The sequence below is a fragment of the Homarus americanus genome, unplaced genomic scaffold, assembly GCF_018991925.1.
Source record: "Homarus americanus isolate GMGI-L3 unplaced genomic scaffold, GMGI_Hamer_2.0 scaffold10884, whole genome shotgun sequence".
NCBI lineage: Eukaryota > Metazoa > Arthropoda > Malacostraca > Decapoda > Nephropidae > Homarus > Homarus americanus.
The window spans coordinates 111,515-134,216 of NW_024741981.1; the positions used below are offsets into that span (position 1 = coordinate 111,515).

The 22,702-nt window shown below is 37.5% G+C and overlaps 1 protein-coding gene across 1 annotated transcript in view; it reads right to left on the reverse strand.

Moving 5' to 3' along the window:
* Positions 1-1,641: 1,641 nt before the first annotated feature.
* LOC121876428 (N-acetylgalactosaminyltransferase 6-like) overlaps positions 1,642-22,702 on the reverse strand; it is a gene marked incomplete at its 5' end in the record, with an annotated part of 53,658 nt that continues 32,597 nt past the window's right edge. Inside the window, 5 exon segments of the mRNA XM_042381508.1 lie at positions 1,642-4,376; positions 14,121-14,363; positions 18,032-18,253; positions 21,192-21,302; positions 21,530-21,647. Of these exon segments, the coding sequence (XP_042237442.1) occupies positions 4,203-4,376; positions 14,121-14,363; positions 18,032-18,253; positions 21,192-21,302; positions 21,530-21,647 (868 nt within the window).

Genomic DNA, 22,702 nt, shown 5'->3' on the forward strand with positions numbered 1-22,702 from the left:
ACCATCATAAAATTTAGATGTTATTTTTACTACAACATAGGTAAGTGGAGTTTGGGGGGTCAGGCCAGTCTCTATTGGAATTAATCCCATATGTTCTGTTGTTCACTTTCCGTGGTTTTCACTTTCCGCGGTACCCTGTGGGTTCAATTGACCGCATAAATCGGGGTACTACTGTATTAGCCTAGGTCAGGGTTCAATACTTGTAGCATATTAGTCTAGGTCAGGGTTGAGTCAATGCTGATGCTGAAGTCTTCCTTTTCCCTCACACACACATGTGAACTCATTCATCACCAGTACAGTATACAATATTGGTAAATTTTTAGAAGTTGCCCATAATGTCCCACAATATTTTTTAGTCCAGTTCTAGATATATATCTCATCATCCTGAGTACCTTTCATTCTATACAATTCTGTCGCAAATTAATAATAGTGAACCAAACCAACCAAAGAAACCTACCTAACTCCCTAGCCGGGGTCGTCACATTAAACAAATACTTTTTTTATCTGGTACCAATGAAAGCAATTTTATTGAAGAGTCATGGTATAATTTTACATTTTATGTGGACGTGAGAGTACGTTTGGATCGAGCAGGTCAGTTGTACATAGACAACACGCATGACTCAGCAGATTATGAAGAGCTTGTAAAAAAAAGATTTGTACTTTGTACAATACAGTAAATATGATAATTCTATTGTATCAGTATACTGTATCTTTATTTGATTTTTATTGCCCTTAACTATCAGGAATTTTGATCAGCTGTTCATGTACGGCATACCAACATTCCCTTTTTTCCAATGTTGGCAGACCTGGAGCAAGTCCCACGCAAACACCACGATTTGTACCACCTAGAATGCGTCTAACGCACATGGTTTGGGCAAACCTCACCATGAGGAAGGCCCACGTAAAAAAATCTTTAATACGGCCGAATACCCTGTATTACAAAACGATGCTTCAACTAAGTTTTGATTAGTACCAGATATAAAAATAAATACTTTTTTTATTAATATTGTGTATGGGGGGTCCAGAAGGCTGAGCCCCCCCAGCTAGGAAATTAAGTAAGGTTAGGTAGGTTCCTTGGTTAATTAGGTCAGGTTCTATTAGGTTCAAGTAAAATTTGCTTCATTTAAAATATTTACTGTAATGATAGAACATCTATGGAAAAATTAACAAAATTAAACAACTTGTGTGTGTGTTTTGGTAAGGGTTGTATAGTTGAGAAAACAGCCTTATTTCCACCTTGCTGAAGCTTATGAGACCTCCGGAGCCATCATAAGTTACAAAGAGAAGTCAACCATTTTAAATTGTGTTGGGGACTTCATAACTCTTTAGTGAATCACCACCGCAAGAGATATGCACTCCATAAGCACTTATGAAGTTCGTAACCCGTTAGTAAATCTGGGGCCCTGGAGAATATACGACACGATTTATCTTGTACACAAGATATGCCAAGTTATTCTGCTGGACAGGTGGCAGGTTATCACTATACAGTACTGTAGTATACAGTGTAAGAGGCAGAGGTACTGGATACTTACCAGGTAATTTCTTAGTTCAGCTCACACTTGTTAATACAGTATCAACTTCCTTTCTTATAAAAGTTATGAATTCTAGATAGATATGTTTAATGTAATTAAATAAACTGCATATCAATATATATTTATTATACTGTACCAGTATGTATAACATGAATAAATCTATTTACAGTACTGTACAACAAATAATCATGAACTTTGGAACAAGAAATTTATTCACCAAACAGGTCACCCTTAATCAGCAATCTAAATTTACCTCCCATGTCTTTAATAGTTTACAATAAAATAATTGTATCAGTTACAGTATTAAAAACTTTTCTTCAAATTTACCATTCATAAAATGCATTGTTAGTAGGTTACATTACACAACACCTCAGTATAAGACACTGCAACTTTAAAGTATGTTTCACAATATGATTCATATGAATACTAGTGGGGACAGGTGGGTGGGTGTGGGTTTTTGGGTAAGTGGGTTACAGACCAAAAAGTAGAGAGTGAATTCACTAAATTACTCATATGAAATAAAACAAAGTCTTATTTCATCTAAATGAATACAAACTTGTCAATAGAAGATTCTTATAAAACATTGCAAGAATAAAACCCAGAGAGTCTTTACAACTGATGTCTAATATTTGTAATTTATTTGTTCACATACATCATATGGTTAGACACAGGAGGCATACCGTAGATATACTGTACAATGGAATAAAGAAATCCACAGCCACTGTATTACAGTATGTATGATGCAATGGTTTGCTACCAATTCACTTAATTTATAGGAATTATTTTAATTATATAATGTTGAATGTGGCATTTGACATAGAGCTCAGGTATGGAGCAGTATTCTCAAAATTCATATTTGCTGGGAGTGATTTTCTTTTGGTGACAGAACTTTAAAACCTATATTTCAGGTCTGTTAGGTAGAGAGCTTCAGAGATGAGAAGTGGCTAAGAGGGCTGAATTTGGAAAACATGATTCCAGTTACACTATACTGTAATTAATAATTTCCAACATAACAGCCTTTACATTCTAGCACCAATAGTAAGTTTGTGCAATGACAGCAGGACTGTGTGCTCTTTTTCTGCTTGAAGTAAATCAGGAAGAAATAAGCATTAAAAGAACAGATTTCCTAATGGATGCTCACAACCTTCCAGTACCAAACTCAGAGCTCTATTATGATATATAAACAGTTTGGCAATCAAACAGCATTCAACAACAAAAGATCCATCAGCAGTAATGATAACATTAAACTATATATTTATATACAATGCATTCCAGTTTCCTGCCAAAAGGACCAGACACCATAATTGTAAGGAAACATTGAAGCAAATAATTCAGACTCCAACTGTTCTTAAATCTGACAATTTGATAGTCTCAGTCTCAATCATAAAATATTTTCACTAATCTGTATTAAAACATGAACCAGACCCATACAAAATATTCAAAATCAAATCATTAACTATAAATATCAAAAGTAGTACATGACAACAAAATGCTCTAAAATATCAAGAAGAAAGGAAGAAGGCAAAAAAGAAGAGAAGGAAAGAAAATAAATAAACAAGGAAAGAAATAAATAAGTAAAGAAAAAATAAAGAAACAGAGGCAGGTACTGACAGCATTGTTACAATATTTGGCTTCATTTCTCATCACCATAAATGGTTTCTGTCATATTGAAATTTTACATTAGCCTGAAACATCAAAGGAGGGAGAGTGGTTATGTGGAGGCTAGAGAAGCGATATCTTCCAATATAGTTTACTCTTATATTCTCAGGTCAAATTACATATTGTATTTTTTTCATATATTACTGAATGTTATATTATTTATCATGAATCATACACCATAAGAGGCTGTTCAGATGAGAATATAATAATGAATCAATAATAGAAACAGGCCCAAAGCTGGGGTACACGGCCCCCCTACCTTCCACCTCGTCTTCATACACAGAATCTTCCCCAATATCCGAGGCTCTTGTTAAGTGTACAGGGAATTACATTACAGTACACCATTGATTTAGTGAGAAAAACTTGTTCTTTTCATATATATTTTTAAAAAATATTTAAAAAAAAATTTACAACCCAAATTTTTCCCATCAGAGTAAATAGTCTATGTAAAATGATCCAGTCATTTAAGAGTTAAACACATCTTTTGTGGCATTTCATTGACTCAGTATATTGGGAGTCAATAGGCAAATGTGCTTCGATTTAGGAAATTGTGATTTATGAAAGGTTTTCAGGAACAGAACCCTTTTGTAGTAACAATACAATTTCAGTTAAGCTGTGTTGCAGTTACAAAGAATCACTACATCTTTTCCTTCATAACATTGTTACTTTTACTCAGCATTAAAAATTTAATCCAACATTAATTAGCTACTACATATAATGGACCTTATATGCTTATTAAAAGCAAGTATTGCATCACAAGTAATAAATACTATCTGCAGCACAGTTTCAATTATAAATAAATTTATAAATTAACTAACAATCTAATAAAATGGAACATGATACCTTAAAATCTATACTAATATGGTCCCATTGTACTCATCAAAACAACTTATATTTTGTAGCTGTTTTTTCCTCACTGAAACTACTTTACAGGTACAATAAAAAAAAGATAACAAAATGCTATCATATGTCAATCACCCTAAATTTCTGAATACTATACTTCTTTTACCTTTAAAATACTGGTCCTGCCTTATCCCATTTAGCTAAACGTTCAGCATCAAAATGTTCAAATATCCATTTCTGTGTCTCCTTTTCTGGACTGCAGGCTGACACAAATATCTCTTTGTTACCTGGATTGCAGTCCAAACAACGTGGGTTGCCACCATGCACAAGCCATTGTTTTACCTGTAAAATTTTCATCACATTAACAAACAGCAAGCCCAAGCTGCTAAGGGCAGCTCACATCTTCAATATCACAATATTCATAGAAAAATCACAATCATCAAATGGTTTTATCACATTCTTTTTCCATTTAACATAATATTGACCTAATGCCTGGCATAAGTGATTCTTATTATGCCCATTAAGTTTGTGGGTTAAAAACTTGGCAATCCCTCAAACATTAGTGGCTGACACAATTCATAATCTAATTACACATTCCTGCTTTAAAAAAAGTCCCTGAATAGGGATTTTTATAACAATATCCATTGTTAGACATACTGTAGTGGAGGGCTAGACAGAATCAATTGGTGGGCTGAATGCAACCTGTGGGCAATGTTTTGTCCACTCCTGATCTAGCTGGCTTGAATTACATTAGTTACTTAAGACAGGCATCAAATCATAAATGAAGAAATAATCTTGAAATCCCATTTTAGGATGTAAAGTGGATAAGTAACTCAGAATACCCTCCCTCTCAATAGGTAGGAATAAGGATAACTGGAACTGAATGTTGAAGCCTAAAATGGCATGTTATAGCTGAATTAAGGAACAGGTGTATAGCGCATTTTTTCCAGCTGAGAAGAGATGCCCCGCCTCCGCCTAAAGAGTTACAGCTGATTGGCTGTTGCAAATCTGTTCCATTTTGTCCTGAAGTAATGATGTATTTCTAATTGAGTTTATTCATAATCGTTGGGATGACCGTTTCTGACGATAAAGATATTTAGCTAAATTCTATAAAGATACATACCTGTACTGTACATTTATTATTTCAAACATGAGTATGTAGGAAGTTTATAAAAATCTAATACATGAATCAACTGCTAAACTCTGGTAGCAAATTCACACTTTCAGAGGATGCATTTAATATACAGTATACCGTACTTATTTTTACCCATCATAAGGCATACTAAGACAACGTATCGGTAATACTACATTATGCAAAAACTAACATTTTAAAAGTTCATAATCACATTGAAATAATACACGGCCTCTGAAAGTTGGTGGATGAGTGTGACAGACTGGGGAGCTTGGCCGCTCAGCTGTTAGCAGAGGCGGAAAATATGAAGCTATTCGCAGTCATATTTCCTGCCTCTGCTGACAGCGGTGCAATACAGTCATGCGCTGGTTAACGTCCTAGATACGTTCTTGGAAACGTAACGTTAACCGAAATGGACGTTGTCCGATCATCACAAACTTTTCATTTATACTTACGTGTATGTGGAATACTATATACAGTCGGCCCTCAACATACGCGGGTTTATAATACATGAATTTGCAAATACGCGGATTGCCCCGCCGGAGGAATATTCTGTACATTGAAGTAATTGAAGTACATTCAAATCGCGCTCCCGCAACCTCACACACACGCATAGCTCTCCCTCACTCAGTCAGTCTCGCTGTAACCACGCTTGTGTTGACATCAGCATTGTAGTTGCAAAAATATTACATTTCCGTGAATGTATTATATCAAGCACAGTATGAATAGAATATCACTAATATAAGAGTATTTTAACCGAAAACTACTAAAAAATCGAGTAACATATCTTGAACGTCGGAAGGTTAGGTAAACTCTTTTGTTTTCATGTAGTTTATCCTAATTTACATTGAAATGCATTACGTTTCAGCAAAACTACTATTTATTTCTGAGAATATAGAAATGTAATATTTTGCTGAAATGACGTACGTATTACAGTGGAAAGTGACGAAAGCAATGACTCGCTTTCTTTCGCTCAAAAGATGTTACCGTAATCGCTTTTCGAATGGTTTTCAGTTAAAAAACTGTTGTATTACAATAATATTATATCCTAATTCACTTGTGATGCAACATTTTTTTTAACTGAAAACCATTCAAAAAGCGATTACGGTAACATCTTTTGAACGAAAGAAAGTGAAAGTCATTGTTTTCGTCACGATTTTATCCCACTTTCCACTGTAATACGTACGTCATTTCAGCAAAAATATTACATTTCCGTGAATGTAGTATATCAAGCACAGTATGAATAGAATATCATTGTAATATAACAGTATTTTAACCGAAAACTATTTAAAAAACGAGTAACATCTCTTGAACATTGGAAGGTTAGGTAAAGTCTTTTGTTTTTGTCATGTATTTTATCCTATTTTACATTGAAATACACCACGTTTCAGCAAAATTACTATTTATTTCTGAGAATATATTCATTCAGGCACAGTTTAGATAAAATATACATGTGCTGTAACATTTTTTTAATTGAAAACGATTCGAAAAACACGTACCCTCTAGCCCTGTTCAAGGAGAAGACTGGGAGGAGCTGTTTGGTGCTTAAGACGATGACAAGGAAAATGATTTTGATGGATTTTAATGAAAATATTCAGAAAGACCCTGGCATTGTCAAGGAAAGTGGCTGCTGAAGGCTTCCAGGACATGGCAGAGGACGAGATTAGGGAGCTAATTGAAGAGCACGACACTGAGCTGACCGAGGAGGATCTACAGGAGTTAGTAGACTAAGGCAAGGAAGAGGAAGCGAAAGGGAAAGAGGATGAGGAAGAGCACCAAGAAATAACGTTGGAGAAGTTGGGGGAGATGACCAGGAATATTGAGGCACTGAAAAACCTGGCCTATAGTATGAACCCCTCCATGGTGCGTGCCCTGAAATTCATGCGAGGGATGGATGACGTTTTCGCTCCATACAAAAACATCATGGAAGAAATGAAAGAAAGAGACGACAACTTCCCATCACCATGTGCTTTGATCACCGAAGGAGAGATTTAAACACCATCAATCACTGGCGGCAGTGAGGAAGCAGCTGAATCCACCGTCGCCCCCACTTCACCACCCGTTATGGAACTGAGCGACGATGAGCCCGATGACACCCGTCCTGTCGCCGAGGAGAGGTACTGTACAGTAAAGTGAAATTTTTATCTCTTTTTTTTAATAGCTTTTCTTGCCATGTTTATTGTTTGTAAAAATGCACAGCACAGTACAGTTCAGTACTGTACATAGGAAGTGGAGATGCAGTTATTCACAAAACATTTGTGTTTGTTGTCGGCAGTAGTGACGGTGAGGAGGCGGAGGAGGGAGCGAGTTGGGAGGAGTGGTGACCTTGGACACGGGAGCAGGGACGAGATGCCAGCCAGTACATTACGGGTGTATTAATTGTTTTTATAGCTATTTTTGCATTTTAATATTAAATACTGTACATTACGTTTCAACAAAACTACCATTTATTTCTGAGAACATGGAAATGTAATATTTTTGCTGAAATGATGTACGTATTACAGTGGAAAGTGGGATAAAATTGTGACGAAAACAATGACTTTCTCTTTCTTTCGTTCAAAAGATGTTACCGTAATCGCCTTTCGAATGGTTTTCAGTTGTGGGATTATAAGGCTAATGATAGGATAGAATATTATTGTAATACAGTACGAGTACAACAGTTTTTTAACTGAAAACCATTAGAAAAGCGATTACGGTAAAATCTTTTGAATAACGAAAGAAAGCGAAAGTCATTGTTTTCGTCATGATTTTATCCCTCTTTCCACTGTAATATGTACGTCATTCCAGCAAAAATATTTCATTTCTATATTTATTTCTGAGAATACGTATATTCATTCAGTTACAGTTAAGGTAAAATATACTTGTGATGTAATATTTTAATGAAAATATGGTATCGTAGTTTTCTTTTGTTTCAAATTTAATTAACAAAGATTGATGTTTCAAATGTAATGACCAAAAATTTATGTCCAGTATCTATAAATAAACTTTAATAAATGAATACTTTATGTTTTACATTGTCCTGTGCTACCATACCATGGATTTGGCTACTTTGGGCTTGCTATGATGACGCAAGAGATCTGCCCTGGCAACTATACCGACACTCACAGCTGGTGGTGCGTTGGTGCATTGTTTCCATTGTTTACTGGTAGTTACTGGTAAATATTTTTCAACCTAATGAAACTATTACCCGTTTAGAGGTCGACCCCCAATTTTTTGCCAAATAATTTGGTCCTAAAAACTTGAACTACACACAGGTATATACAGTAAATAAGGACATGGGGGGACCAGGTTTTTTTTTTTGGGGGGAGCACATATACGCGGATTTTTAACATCCACGGGTATCTCTGTTACGTAACCCCCGCGTATGTTAAGGGCCGACTGTACGTACATTAGGGGGCAGGGAAAAAACACTTTTATTTGAGTTGCAGGCTGCACTTTTCAGGCATCGTTTGTATGGCTGTAACAAACACCTGTGCAAAATTTCATGCCATTTCATGCATACTTACCCTGCCGCATCGCGAACGACTTTTTGTCAACTTTTAGTGTACAGTATACCAAAAATTAGGTGTCATTTAATGTTTTCCAGGATAATGATAAATTTTACATGGGTGACATCGATTTAATTCACATGTTATTTTACAGGTACACCGTATAGAAAATCATTACAAGTTCATATTGAAATTCTTTTTTGTACGGAACCTTGGCATCATTTTCCTAGACAATAATCTTTGCCGAATATATCCATCTCTCGATTCGTATCCCGTCACTTCAGTGCAAGCTTCAGTCATCACTTTTATGCCTCTCTCGACCGCCTGAGTGCTGTTTGGCTACTTGGGCACCACTAATGTTGTCTCAAGAATGTCATTAACCTGTAGATTTGACAGAGAAGCAATGTAAGGAGGCTCAGTCTTGAGTTCATTCCTCCAGTTAATCATAGAATGATAGTTTTTTGCTTGCCACTTTAGTTTCGGAGTCACCACCTTTCTCATGTTGACTACAGGAGGCACATCCTCATTCCCATCTCCATCTTTACCCTCCTCATCAGTATAGTTTAACAAATTCTCGTCAACAGCAGCATCAGAATCTTCCTCCTCCTCTTCAGATCTGCCAGTGCATTCTTCCTTTTGCTGATTCTCCTCTCTAATTTTTCTTATCATTGAGACAGCTTTTTCTCTAACAGTCATGTCCTCATCTGCACACATACCAAGAAGAAGTTGATCTGTGTGGGCGAAGTATGCATTTCTCTGGACAGCCTTCTTCACTATCGTCTCCTCCTCACTATTCAGGTGTTTCATATATAGCAGGGACTGGAATACGTTCCTTGAGCCGTGTGTTACGTAAGGGTGTATCTTGATGTAAAACCACATTGGAGCACTGAACTTTATTATTGTAATGACAATTCTTTTCAACTCATGGCTGGGTCTTGATGTTGCTACATACAGCCTGAGGATTCTACTCCATAAGGTATTCCACCTTGACACACAGGGAGGACCTGGCTCAATAGCAGCCAAGTCATCTTCAACAACACCTGTGATAACTCCTTTACAAATCCTATACAGGTATTTCTGATCCCAGGACAGATCTTTCTCCACTTCATCATTAAACACAGGGAAATCAGGGAAACTGACTGGCTGGAAGGCGACAACTGGAAGCTCAGACAAAGACTCCTTGATCTGCTTTCCAATGGGACCACGCCAATGCTCAGGACCACTTGGTTTACCATCATAGTGATAAAAAACTGCGCGGAAAGGCAGCTCATTTCCGTGAAGCTGACATATGAAATAATGGAGCGGGTGACCAAGTAACATTTCAAGATGATGAATGACTCCATTTTCTGATCCTACATTTACATTGGTTCCATCACAACCAACATACACAATGGGCTGCTGGGTTAGATTTTTCTCCACCAGAAACTCGTGAATAGTTTTGGCAATCTGCTTTCCGTGTCCAGTCTTGGGAGTCACATGTGTGAGATATTCATTGCCAGGCTCAACCATGATGACATAATGATCTTTCACCATCATCCTCGAACTCCATTTCTCGGTCTTCTCATTCTTTATCATCACACGAGTGGCGGTCTTCCCTACATTACAGTACAGTAACACAACATTGAGAAATGAAATGAGAAAAGGCTGATAATCAATATAGACATAGCACCATACTCATCTGCAACAAGACAACTTAAATGAAATAAGAGATATGAAAAAAAAGTTGATAAACACTGAACAGAACATTGCACCGCCACAGCGGCTGTTTGGCTAGTACTGTAGGTAAATTTAAAAATTTCAGTAGAAAATGCGGCAGACTAAACCTCGACATATCAGCTTCAAATTTGGCATGGAGTCTTAGATATGTATAAGGAACAATGCCTGAAGAGTGCAGCTTTGAAAAAAATTTCACTGCCCCCTAACGTACATATACACTTTTACTCTTAAATCACTACTGTAATGTGATACAGGTGATTAATTTTTATCTCTTGTGCAAAATACATGACGTTTATATTAAAATTATTCACTGTTTTACAAGGATTCCAGCAACGCCGAGCAGATGGGGGAGAGAGAGGGTGGGAGCGAGGGAGGGGGCGTGGGGGGAGGGGAGGTAGTACGTTTGACAGTTGGCACAGGCCTAGGTCTAACGCATGTTTATTTATCAGTTCTTAAGTGACTAAGCTTCTCTCTTATAAAAAGCCAGTGAAATGACCTGGGTGAATATAATTAACATGGCTGAGATTCTTGTAAGATACTGATTTATTTGAATATAAACATGCTATAATTTGCACTAGACAAAACAATTTTAGTACCATAATCAAATTAGTACATGTACACTCCAGCTTTGCACTAAGGTCATTTATTTCTATTACGTTTCTTTTAGTTTAGTGTGTGCATGTAAATGGATGAAAATAAATGAAGAAATCTATGTAAATCTACCCAAAAATACAGTTGAAAAACTTTTTTATAAAATGTACTACAGTATTGTACACTAATGTACAACAATTTTTATCTCTTGAGCAAAATATATGACGTTTATATTCAAATTATTGGCTGTCTTGCAAGGATTCCAGCAATGCAAATTATAATCTCCTAACTTTAGTCTGAGTTATTATATAAGATAAAAACTGTAAGCCTAAAAGCCTGGCTGGGGGGGAGGGGGGGGGGACTGACGGAGCCAGCCAGTCAGCGAGGGGATGGAGGGTTCAGGTGATAAGTTTGAGCTGAAGGTCTCTGTGTGTTTATTTAACAGTCCTACTAAGCTTGTCTCATTTTAAAATGCCAGTGATATGACCTAGGAGAATATAATTAACATAGCTGGGATTCTTGTAAGATACTGATTTATTTGAATATAAACATGTTGTAATTCGCACTAGACATAACAATTTTAGTACCGTAATCAAATTAGTACATGTGCACTCCAGCTTTTCACTAAGGTCAATTATTTCTTTTATGTTTCTTTTAGTATGGTGTGTGCATGTAAATGGATGAAAATAAATGAAGCAATTTATGTAAATCTACCCAAAAATACAGTTGAAAACCTTTTTATAAAATGTACTACAGTATTGTACACTAATGTACTACAGTATTGTACACTAATGTACTACATTTTTTATATCTTGAGCAAAATATATGACGCTTATATTCAAATTAATCTCTGTCTTGCAAGGATTTCAGCAATGCAAATTATGTTATCCTAACTTTAGTCTGAGATATTATATAAAATAAACAAAGAAATCACCAATCTTTCGTCTGGGAGGGAGGGGGCGGGAGGTGAGGTGACAGAATGTCTGGAGTCTGTTTGTTTATTTATTTGAGATAAGATTTGACAGTTGGCGCTGAAGGCCTGCGTGCGTGTTTATTTATCATTACTTAAGAGTGACTAAGCTCTTCTCATAATTTGCCACCCAAACGACCTGGGTGAATATAACTTACATTGGAGGGATTCTTGTAAGATAGTAATTTATTTGAATACCTGTATAAACAAGCTATATTTGTAATAGACATAACAATTTTAGTACCGTAATCATTTAGTAGATGTACAATACAGGTTTGGACTTAGGTCCATTGTTACTGTACAATATTGACTAAATTCACTAGATAACGTACTCCTGGCCGCACAATAAATAAGAATACGCGATGCATACGTGACTGTGCCCGCTCTAGGGCCATTTAGGTTCGCTAGGTCCCATTATTTGAATGTTTTTTTTTTTTAATTTAAATTTTAATTGCTTATTCCTTGATAAAGGAAGTGGGATCCTAGTGCTGTCACTTGGTACCCCTGTACCATAACACCAGAAGCAACTGGCCAGTGTCACAAGTATATACAGTACAGTAGTCATCCCTTGGTTATCGCGCCTAATTGGGACCCCGCCGATAACGAAAGTACAGAACCTATGGGATTTATTCTAATTTGTTCAGGCACCCAAGACCCAACCCCAGGTTTCCCATTTTACGACCATTTAGACCCACTAAATATATATACAATGTTATGGTAAATATCATAAACACACATAGGCATGGCTAGGTTTATTACAAAGGGCTGAAAAAGGTACGCTTAATACTGTAGTCCACAAAACATGTAGCTATGCTTTGTTTATTTGGTCCCCCGTCATACGAGTCCGTTTTCTCTCACATCAGGACGCATGAGTCCTCCGTTTTCTCTCTTAATCTTAGAGTGCACCAGAAACTTTACTATTTTTAGTAATGCCACAGAATTTGTAATTGCAACCCCAATTGCAACTGGGGTGCAATTGTTGAGGCGACTAGATATGTCTGATTACAGCAAATGTGTTATTGTCAATTTGTAGGTGAAAGATTTTATCCTCAATAGATGTAGGTTAACATTACACCTGTAGGCAGATGCTTAAAAAAGCCTAGGTAAGGAAGCATATTCCTTTAACACATAATATCTGACCAGTATGGGGAGGATCATCGAGTCTCCATCAGGGGTCGAGGAATGGTGGTCCAGCAGGCGTCACTTTTGGGGGGGGGGGGGCGCACGGATGCATATGCGATCAGACGTTGTTCTGTCAGACGTTAACCGGCGCATGACTGTGTTTCAATGTGATTTTGATCTTTTAAAATGTTAGTTTTTGCATACTGTAGTGTTACCGATATATAATCTGTCTTAGTATGCCTTATTGTGTGTAAAATTAAGTATACAGTCTCTCCTCGACTTACGACAACCCGGACATATGACGGCCATGGTCATATAAAATATTTTTCACATTACGTATTTTCGAGTCCCAATGTTAGTGATCACGCTGTGTACTGACAAAATTTTCGTTTGTAATTCCCTTTAAAATGGCTGGCAAGCGTAAAATGAGAATTCTCGTGGTGCTAAGAAGAAAAAGAGACACCCATTTTAGAATTTCTATATCATTTTCGCCTTTTCGACTTACGACCTGGTCGTCGGGACGGAACCACGTCGTAAATCGAGGAGAGACTGTATATTAAATGCATCCTCTGAAAGCGTGAATTTGCTACCAGAGTTTAACAGTTGATTCATGTACGTATAAGATTTCTGATAAACTTCCTGCCTGCTCATGTTTGAAATAATGAATGTACTGTATGTATCTTTATATAATTTAGCTATATATATTCTCTTCAGAAACGGTCATCCCAACGATTATGAATAAACTCATTTAGAAATACATCATTATTTCAGGACGAAATCGGACAGATTTGTAACAGCCAATCAGCTGTAACTCTTGAGGAGTGGCGGGGCATCTCTTCTCAGCTGGAAAAATGCACTATAGTGTATACAGACTGCTCTGACATTAACACTCAATGACTTCTACTTTGAATGGTAATTTTTTCATAAAATTTACCTTTACACTTTTTTTTTTAGGATGGGAACATAAGCTTAACTAATTCATGAATTAACCCCATTAAGTCACTTAGTTCAGATTTGGTCACAGAATGGGGTTTCAAATCAATTCTCCATTTTTCTAAAGTACTTACAGGATCATATCTCCAAAGCTGATTGCCACCCATACCGTGACAATTGTAAAGCAATATAGGAGCTTGGGCATCACCGGAGGACACGTCCCAACATACAGGACGTTTGCCTGGTCTAATATCCTTGTGCCACGTTAAGTGGAGAATCTGTTCTCCCCCTCGACCACATTCCTGAAGCCCAAATCTGTCACCATGATGCTTGTACCTAGTGTCAACACACAAGCTGGAGCTGGCCACACTCTGAATCTGAAAAATTTAGAGTGTAGTTATTTAAAAAATGAAAGCTTTATTCAAACATTGTTCTTATCAGTCAAGGCTTCTGCTGTGAACAAATATTTTCATAACCATTGCTTAATTCAATACTTTAAAAAATCATCACGTAATATATGGGATCAATGAAACTAAAACAAAGTCAATCAAGTCAACATCCCTCAACCCATCAAAACACCTTCAAATGTGTATAGATTCACTCGTGAACCTGTTAAAATGTTTCTTTTAAAATCTGTTTTAAGATCCTTATTTCCTAAATTACACCCAGCTCCCCCCCGCCCCCCTCCACCCCACCTTTCTCCCATGGGAGGACCCTCTGTATACTAAAGGTATGTGTTTTATATATCTAGGGGTATTACTGTATACAGTACACTGGCATACAAGATGACCTTTGAAGCTTAAAAAAAGAACCCCCAAAACTAGGGGTTGTCTTATACACCAAGTATAAAATGTGAACCATAAATCCTACAACCTTAGTCGGTCCCATGGGTTGCTAACACCCATCTAACTTCCACTCACATTTTCCGAACTTAATTAACACAGAAATTATAATATACAGTAATAAAAATGCAGTGTAATGAAATTGTGAGTGAAGTAATAACTATTTTAGTTAACATTGCCAATAAAATGTAAACCTTTAAAATGCTTTTTCTCATATTGTGTTTAAATATTTTGAATGTATTAAATATACTATTCAGCAAGTAATTACTCTTTCTTTTCACATAAATGCTAACAAAACATGAAGTATTGCATTGTAATCAAATGAACTAAAATATAGAGCGGACCGAAGACTGGTGTAAAGTTGAAAACAGATGTTGCGAACACAGTCTTACAAAGATAGCTTAATTATAAATTTCGAAAATTATTGAAAAATGTACCGATGCTTAAATCTCAAATATATAATATATATAAGGAAATAAATCAAACCTCTGTCAAGTAAATGGCAAAATTTTACCATATTCAATCCAGAAATCAGTTTCCGGAAAAGAACTGAACCTCGGTGACGTTACTAGTGTTTAAGTCACTACAGTAGTGCTGCAGCAGTGAGTTTTGTGAACTGGCCTTGTTTTAAACAGTCAAGGCTATAACATCATGCATTTTGCACTGACACTGCGGTTAATGATAAGTATTGTTTTTTATTAACATTAGCTTACGAGTTTAGGCTGTGTTACTTACCGGTACGAATGGCCAGTGGGAGTCGGGGTGGTTGGTGAGGACTACTGATTAATGCCTGATTACTAGCTGTCTTATGTGGCGAGTATAGGGTAAAACTTAAATTTTAAATTGAAAATTTGGGGTGTTCATATGCCCAGTACGTAGGATGAGGGGTGTGTGTGTGTGCAAGGTGGTGTAATGCATCTAGTGTGGCAGCATTATGTTAGTGTCAAGGTGCAAACACTGCTTGCTTCCTCTCACTTTCAGCTACCACCGCTGGCTAGCCCTTGTGGCGAACAGGGAAGCAACTTGCATAAGTCTTCCCCTGCCAGTAAAAAGCCTCCTCACCATCAAGACTCCTGCTGTGCCTTCTTGTGGCAACACACGGTAACTGGGTGCCTCGTGGGCCCAGGCTAGACCAGCAGGGGATCTCGGAGTAGCAGTGAGCCCCAGAGGGACGGCGCATAGGCCCACTGGCATGTGGACGCGTCATGGCGCCTACCAACCACCGCCCTGCTGCTTTGCGGATTAACCTTGGTAGGTATAAGGCTACGGGAGTAAACCCTGAAAGAAAAATCTGTGGTGGAGCCCCACATCAGGCAGACATGCTTACAGAGCTCCAGCAAGACCCCACCGGCGGTATAGGCGGAAGAGGTGACCACCATGGGAACCCAACGACTACACTGACGGAAGAAGGCAATGCATGATGGACAGGCTACTAAGGCGAAACCCAACAAACTGGGCTAACGGCAGTCTATTGCCACTCTATCTCTCCCCAGTCGTTGCAACACTTGCATTACTGGATCAGGAAAAGAGAGAGCCAAAATGTGTGGTAGCAGCCTGCACTCCTGCCTCACCACATAAATCAACTCACACACAGCCATCATCCAGCTCATTATACTCCTCCTCCTCCTCCTCCTCATCATCATAATCATCATCATCATCAAACCCTTATGCCCCAAAAGTTCTATGGCGACGGACGAGTGGCGACGGGGACAGGCAGAGATGACTGCCGGGAGTTTTGGTTACAACTCTGGTCGATTATGCACTGGGATCTAGGCAGCAATGCAATCCGGTCCTGTCTGTGCAACTGAGCAGTCCTTTTGAGAAGCCACTCTGCTCACCCTACATGAGGAGGGGGCTAGAAAAGGTGCCCTAAACATAGCCTGCCTAAAGAACCAACCTGACTGGACAACCACAACCAATAAGGTCATCCTTATGCCTGTCAAATACACAATTGTAATCACAGATCAAACTATACAACCTTTTATGGTCGCTGCATGGAATGTCAGGACCCTTCTGGATACTGGCACAATGCACGTCCTGAAAGAAGAACTGCCCTTGTGGCAAAAGAGCTGGCTAAATATAACATCGACATAGCAGCCATTAGTGAGTCCTGGCTCCAAGACAAGGGTCGATTCACAGAATGGGGGTCTGGCTATACCTTCTTCTGGAAGGGTAAACCTTCTGCGGAGAGAAACCGCATTTATGGAGTTGGCTTTGCCATCCGCCAACGCATCCTACACAAGCTAACTGAAATACCTGTTGGGATCAACGAGCGCCTCATGACGCTCAGAGTCCCACTGAATCACTCACGTCATGGCTTTTTCATCAGTGCCAAATCGACCCCCTCACTTGGGAGACGATCACTCCACACCATAACGCTTGGAGGATCACCACACGAGAAGGTTTCAATACTTTTGAATTAGTCCGACTGCAAACCAAGGTAGACAAGCGCCAACGCCGGAAAGACACTGCCCCCGCCCCTCCTGCACTCGATGGAGCTCTCCATATGTGCAACATCTGTGAACGACTCTGCCGGTCCCGTATCGGCCTCTTTAGTCACCCCAGAACTCACCAACCTACTGTAGGTGACATCCTTAATAACGCATATCATTGTATCATAGCTGGATGATCGTCATACTCGATTCCGAGTGACAGCAAAGTAGTAGTAGTAGGATAAAGGTAAAATTTATAACTAATACTGTACAGGTGTTTGAGGCTGCATGGGGAGTCTTGGTAATTAGTAACATTTTCTGCATATCACAAGTACCTCATAACTGCAACTCCCTCACGAAAGAAGGTCTCCCCTGTATACTAGTACTGTACATTATACATATGGAAGCTAAATGAATTTCAGAGATTGAAATTAAAACATAAATTACAAATGATGGGAAAATTTTTAAATATAAAAGTTGACATACTTTAGCGTTATGCCTTAATATTTTTAAAGTACAGGTAATACTTTATATACCAGAAAAAGCTCTGACATACAAATTTATAGACTTCTAAGAGTCTGATGGATCAAACATAACCTAACAGACAGTGATGAAACCACAAGACACAACACATGACAAACTACAATACTGTATTCATAATAAATACAACTTCTGACAAGATTTCTACAGTTTGCATTACCGTACAAGAATTCATGTACTGTGCAATATGGGGTTTCTCAAAGACATTAACGAAAGGCTATAAACACTTACTTTTCCACTAGCAAAATTTGGAGGCTCAATTGGAGGATAGACTTTAATCAAGTCAAAAGCCACTTGTGTCATAAACCATTTAAAGGGTTTACAGTTCAACCTTTTCCTGATAGCTTTCTGTTCTGTTAAATCCCCAGGGTCAATTTTCTGATAAGTTGGCCGTCGCTTGTAGAGGAACTGGGCAAATTCATCCATCCAAACTTCGGCCACACGACGGTAATTCTGCAAGTTAGAAATATGTCGAACACAGAAAATAGGAGATCAAATGAAAATCAACACAGAACATGTAAAAATGTACTGTCAAACATATAAGAAAGATGTTCAATAAAAAAGGATTAGAAGAGAAAAGACAATAGCAAAGATCTCTAGAAAAAAAATCTGAACTTTGTACTCTAAACAAAACATACACTGTACCCTCGTTAACTTGGGTCTTTACAGTTCAGATTTTGGATTAATTTATATGTTTTATCAAAAATTAATTAAATTAGTTGAATTTGGAATGAATAAAAAATAACCAAACGGTTCCAAAAAGCTGCCTTGGTGACCACATAAAATAATCTATTTATAATTACTGTTGAAAATTAAATACAGTATAGTCTGCATTTACGCGGTCAATTGAACCAGTGGAGGTTCACGTAAAACGAGAAAAGCGTAAATGAAATAACAGAACATAAGGGATTAATTCCAATAGAGACTGGCCCGACCCCCAAACTCCACTTTTTCCGACACAATACCTACGTTGTAGTAAAAATAACATCTTAAGTTTATGATGGTATGCACACACAATTAATATTTAAGAGAAATACAGTCGCCCGGTTAATGTCCATTCAAATAATGGACTCAGCCCCACCCCCACCCTTCCCACGCTCACTGGCTCCTCCCTCTCTGAGAAATGTTTGGGTGAAAACACTAGATTTAAAGGTATAGTAATAAATAATACCTCAAACTAAAGTTAGGATAATATAATTGACATTGCTGGATTCCTTGCAAGACCAGGAATATTTTGAATATAAACTTCATATATTTTGCACAAAAGATAAATTTTTTGCTCTTTATAATAAAATTCTTAAATTATCTCTAAAATTTGTATGTTTAATGCAAATTTTAGGATGTTTATATTCAAAATAATCAACATCTTATAAGAATTCCAGCAAAGTAAATTATATTCTGGCCGGGTAATTAGGATGAATTTTATGAGCTACAAACAAATATCTTCAGTAAATGATGAAATTTAACGCGTAATTAAAACATTTTATTCTGGCAAGGTGCCGCGTAAATGACCAAATGCGTAAACAAAAACCGCGTAAATCCAGACTATACTGCATTTTTTAAATACAGTAGTACCCCGATTTACGCAGTCAATTGAACCCACAGGGTACAGCGTTAAGTGAAATCTGCGTAAATGGAACAACAGAACATATGGGATTAATTCCAATAGAGACTGGCCCGACCCCCAAACTCTACTTTTTCCGACACAATACCTATGTTCTAGTAAAAATAACATCTTAATTTTATGATGGTACATGCACACAATTAATACTTAAGAGAAAGTAGAGAAATACAGTCGCCAAGTTAATGTCCATTCAAATAATGGACTCAACTCCCTCCCCCTCTTCTCACACTACACTGCTGGCTCTTCCCTCTCTGAGAAATTTTTGGGGAAAAACCACTAGGTTTTTAATAAATAATACCTCAAACTAAAGTTAGGATAATATAATTGACATTGCTGGATTCCTTGTAAGACCAGGAATATTTTGAATATAAATGTCATATATTTTGCACAAAAGATAACATATTTACTCAGAGTAAACATTATATCTAAAATTTGTATGTCTAATGCAAAATCTATGATGTTTATATTCAAAATGATCATCAAATTGTAAGAATTCCAGCAATGTAAATTATATTCTGGCCGGGTAATTTGTATGAATTTTATGAGCTAAAACAAATATCTTCAGTTAATAAAAAAAAATATTCTTCACGACACTATCTGTTAATCAAAGTACCCCACCTTGCCTCCCCCCCTCTTCCAACCGCGCCAGATGGTCGGTCGTCCCAACCCTCCCTACAAGAGAAATGTTGGGTGAAAAACTAGATTTTAACATTTAGTATTAAATAATACCTCAGATTAAAGTTAGGATAATATAATTGACATTGCTGGATTCCTTGTAAGATCAGGAATATTTTGAATATAAATGTCATATATTTTGCACAAAAGATAACATATTTACTCAGAGTAAACATTATATCTAAAATTTGTATGTCTAATGCAAAATCTATGATGTTTATATTCAAAATGATCATCATATTGTAAGAATTCCAGCAATGTAAATTATATTCTGGCCGGGTAATTTGTATGAATTTTATGAGCTAAATAAAAAAAAAAAAAATATTATACTTCACTGCGTATATGAGTAGATGAACCGCGTTAAGTGAAAGTTCGGTTCTGGCGAGGCACCGCGTATATGAGAAATCGTGTTAAGTGAAACCGCGTAAAGTGGGGTAATACTGTATATATATGGTAATAATAAAGTAAATAATACAGTATTAAAGAAATGTAACACTTACAGTACATTGCGAAGTGAGCTGATAATATGTATATGATATTCCAAGTGTAATAGTCACACTGGTAAATGAAGTAAAACCCACATTGGAAAATAAAAAAATAAATTTTGGAACTGGTATACTAGTACCCTCTTCAACCACCTTTTAATGGTTAAAATCACATGGGATAAATAGGATGAAAAGAATGTGAAATACAGAAACTGGAGAAAGATGTGAATGTGAAGGCAGTGTTGGTCAGGACTCATAAGGGTTTAGCAAGTTGGTGAGGACATACTGAGAGAATGGAAGCAAATAAACAGTAAGAGAAAGTGCAATCAGAAATGGATGGTAGAAAGGAGAGGGGAAGACCAAGAAGGAAAAATAAGGAAGACTTAGAGGAAGTACTCTACTATAAATAAGGGGGGGGTTGGATATCAATGAATCTGCAGAGCACAACAATGATAGAAAAGCAAGGTAGTCAAGTGCTTTATTAGGAAGTCACTCATGTGACTGGTGGCCAGCTCAGTCAACACCACAAGACAATTATGTCCCGCTAGCATGTGTCTAATGGGTTAAGTTTGAAAATCTATCAACTTGGGTCATCCATTATATTTACCCTGCCAACGAAGTCTCCCACGCCAGGATTTGGAAATGGAGCAAATTTGCGGTAAATATGACCAATACGTGAACATGGGGCATCGACCATGGTCCCACCACACTGCCATATCTAAAAAATAAAAACATATTTAGCTGTAAACATACACACACACATTTAATTTCCTTATGATTCCATTTTTATCTAATTATAGTAAAACTCTTTGGCATAATAAAAACAGGTCCTTAAGATGAACAACTTATTCAACAGATATTGCACATTGGTACAGGCTCCAATAAAACTACATTAATATGTAAGGTATTGCACAAGAAAATGCACATAAACAAAATAAAACTAACCTTGAAGGAGAGTTCATATTGTTCGCCTCCCCATATGTCTAACCCTGGATCGTAACCCCCCAGCTCCCAGAAAAATCTACTGCTAATAGCAAACAGACCACCTGCCATCACTGGGCTCCTGAAAAGAGAATTAAAGCTTACTAAACTACAGTAGAATCCCCCTAGTTCACACACCTTTGAGGCTAACCAAGAGGCAAACATGTGAATTTTGGAAACTAAAGAATAACAACATGGATACAATTGACTTTGGAACCATAAACCCAACTATTTGGGTACAGTCAATACCTGTTTGGATCCAAAGACCATAACACGTATTACCATGTGCATAAAAGGTACCACTAACCCTTTAGGCACAAATTAAACATAAGTACAGTCGACCCTCGTTAATTCGGACAAATAGGGGGGGAAGGGTGTCCGTTTCAGCCGATTGTCCGAATTAACTGATTTAGGGGTTAATATTGCATTATATTTCCAAGAAAATGCAGTGAGTTTGTCCTTAGCCTTGCATACCGTATATACTCGTATATAACCCCCCTCGTTTATAGATCGACCCTGATTTTTTGACCAAGAAATCGTTAATTTATGATATTCTTCGTTTATAGGTCGACCCACGTTTTTGAGGGTAATGGAACAACAAGACCTTCAGTAAAAACACTCTACGTCCTATAAACCGAGGCTCGCCGTGCCAGAAACACCGAGTGCCGAAGGCAAATTGTTTACCATTTATTATTATGACACAGTAATGTTAAACTTAATTAAAACACCCTCAACACTGGCACCAGAAATATACTGGTATGTTCATAGTAGTTTGTAACATGAGATCAGAGAATGGAAAAATACCACCCCTTATTTTTACATATTCAATGTAACACGTCATTAAACCAAGGTGCTAAGGGAACCACTGATCATGGCTGTTCCACAAAGCATCACATCAATGCAAAAGCACATGAAATGAAGCGTCACACTGCAAGAGGTGCTCAGCAAGGGAAGATGGTGGAAAAGAGTGAGGGAAGTTTCTCGCCTGATGCAATAGCAGCCGTGATCGGCCTTCATCAATTGACAGTTTATCGCTGACTGAAGAGGTGGGAGAAGAAAGGGAACCTCAGAGACCACTTAAACCAGGAGTGGCAAGAAAAAAATACCGCTGAAGTCCAATAGATTAGAAAATACATT